Source organism: Malurus melanocephalus, unplaced genomic scaffold (assembly GCF_030028575.1).
Source record: "Malurus melanocephalus ecotype Western Australia unplaced genomic scaffold, MMel_1.1 scaffold_1401, whole genome shotgun sequence".
In the NCBI taxonomy this organism is placed as follows: domain Eukaryota; kingdom Metazoa; phylum Chordata; class Aves; order Passeriformes; family Maluridae; genus Malurus; species Malurus melanocephalus.
In genome coordinates, this window is record NW_026624633.1 from 29111 (window position 1) to 31253 (window position 2143).

The following is a 2143-nucleotide window of genomic DNA, read 5'->3' on the forward strand; positions in this document are numbered from 1 at the left end:
GAGGTCACTCGAGTCTGGTCCGGCCGAATTTTGGCCACTGGGCGGCTCTGGGAAAACTCGAAATCCACCGGGGTCACTCCCAATTTCGGCCACTGGACACCACCAGGGACACTCGAGTCCAGTCTGGCCGAATTTTGGCCACTGGACAGCCCTGGGGAAACTCGAAATCCACTCCAATTTCGGCCACCGGACACCTCCAGAGGAAGGAGTGGCCCCATGGTCCTGGTCCGACCAAATTTTGGCCACTGGACACCTCTGGGGATAGCAAATGACTTGGGCCAGGCTGACCCCTGCTCYGGCCGAATTTTGGCCACYGGACACCTCTGGTGACACCTCGATATCGGTCCGAGTCCGTGTCTGACAGGAGGAGCCGCTCCGGCCAAAGTCCAGCGGTTCCGGGGATAGCGGATCACTTGGGCCAGGCTGACCCCGCGGTCCGGCCAAATTCCGGCCACTGGTCACCGGATCATGTAGGCCAGGCTGGCCCCCAGGCCGGCCACCCCCGCAAAGGCCAGCAGCACGTGGCGGATGCTGCCCTCCAGGTCCTCCACGCGGAAAAAGTCCACGAAGCCCTCCTGGGGACAAAGGCAGCGCTCAGCGCCCGGCGGGGTGGAGCCCTCCCCGGGGAGAGAGGGCGGGCACGACCCCATCGGAGCCTCCGGGGGAACCGAGCGGGGCCACTGGAGAGTCAGTGGGGCAGCCCCCAGAGCCAATTCAGGATGTGTGGGGCAGCCCCCAGACCCAATTCACCCCATTGAATCCCCCCAGACCCAATTCAGTTTACATGGGGCAGCCCCCAGACCCACTGGAACCTCCGTAGGGCAGCCCCCAGACCCAATTTAGCTTATATGGGGCAGCCTCCAGACCCACTGGAACCTCCATGGGGCAGCCCTGAAACCCAATTCAGGCTCTGTGGGGCAGCCCCCAGACCCAATTCACCCCACTGAGCTCTCCCAGCCCCATTGGAGCCCCCAACCCCATTTCACCCTTTTGAACTCCCCCAGCCCCATTGGAGCCCCCAGCCCAAATTCAGGCTCTGTGGGGCAGCCCCCAGCCCCATGGGAGCCCCCAGCCCCATTTCACCCCATTGAACACCCCCAGCCCCATTGGAGCCTCCGTGAGGCAGCCCCCAGACCCATTTCACCCCACTGAACACCCCCAGCCCCATTCAGGGAAAGCTCAGGAATTGGGGGAAATTGCGGGAATTTGGGGATTCAGTCAGGATTTGGGGCAAATCTCAGGAATTCAACTGAGGAATTGGTGAAAAACTTGGAAATTGGGGGAAATCTTGGGAATTCAACTCAGGAATTGAGTGAAATCTCAGGAATTGGGGCAAATCTGGAAATTCAGCTCAGGAATTGGGGGAAATCTTGGGAATTCAGGTCAGGAATTGGGGGAAATCTTGGGAATTCGGGGGAAATCTCGGGAATTCAGCTCAGGAATTAGGGAAAAATCTCAGGAATTCCGCTCAGGAATTGGGGCAAATATGGGAATTTGGGGGAAATCTCAGGAATTGGGGGAAATCTGGGAATCCAACTCAGGAATTTGGGCAAATCTGGGAATTTTGGACTCACCCATCCGCCCTGGCCCTCGAGCCAGTCGCGCTTGGCYGACACCAGCGCGTCGGTGATGATGGTGGCCAGGGGGCCAATGGCTCCCTCCTGACCCACTCTCTTGAGGTGTTTGGCCACGAAGGCCCCGAAGGCCACCAGAGTGACCACCCGGCCCCAGTTGGTGACGCCGTCACCGAAGACGTGGCCGGCCACCTCCACCACGGCCTGCAGGTCGTCCTCGCGCCGGATCCGCAGCTTGCGCAGCATCCCTGCAATGAAAAAAGGTCAGCGAGGGGGAAAAACCCAAAATTGGGGTCTTTAAAATGCAGGAAATGAGCCCAAAATGTGTCCCTAAAATTGTGGGAATTACCCCAAATTGGGTCCTTAAAATGACCCCAAATTGGAGTCCATAAAATGCAGGAAATGACCCCAAACTGGGTCCCTAAAATTGTGGGGAATTACCCCAAATTGGGTCCCTAAAATTACCCCAAATTAGAGTCCTTAAAATGCAGGAAATGACCCCAAAATGTGTCCCTAAAATTGTGGGAATTACCCCAAATTGGGTCCCTAAAATGACCCCAAATTGGAGT

The 2143-nt window shown here is 57.8% G+C and overlaps 1 protein-coding gene across 1 annotated transcript in view; it reads right to left on the minus strand.

The window, feature by feature from the left end:
• Positions 1-6: 6 nt before the first annotated feature.
• The window catches only part of LOC130586927 (induced myeloid leukemia cell differentiation protein Mcl-1 homolog), a 5350-nt gene continuing 3213 nt past the window's right edge, over positions 7-2143 (minus strand). Inside the window, exons 2-3 of the mRNA XM_057387861.1 lie at positions 1575-1822; positions 7-575 (exon numbers count right to left, since the gene is read on the minus strand). Of these exons, the coding sequence (XP_057243844.1) occupies positions 459-575; positions 1575-1822 (365 nt within the window). The 3' untranslated portion in view covers positions 7-458. The remainder of the gene's footprint in view (positions 576-1574; positions 1823-2143) is intronic.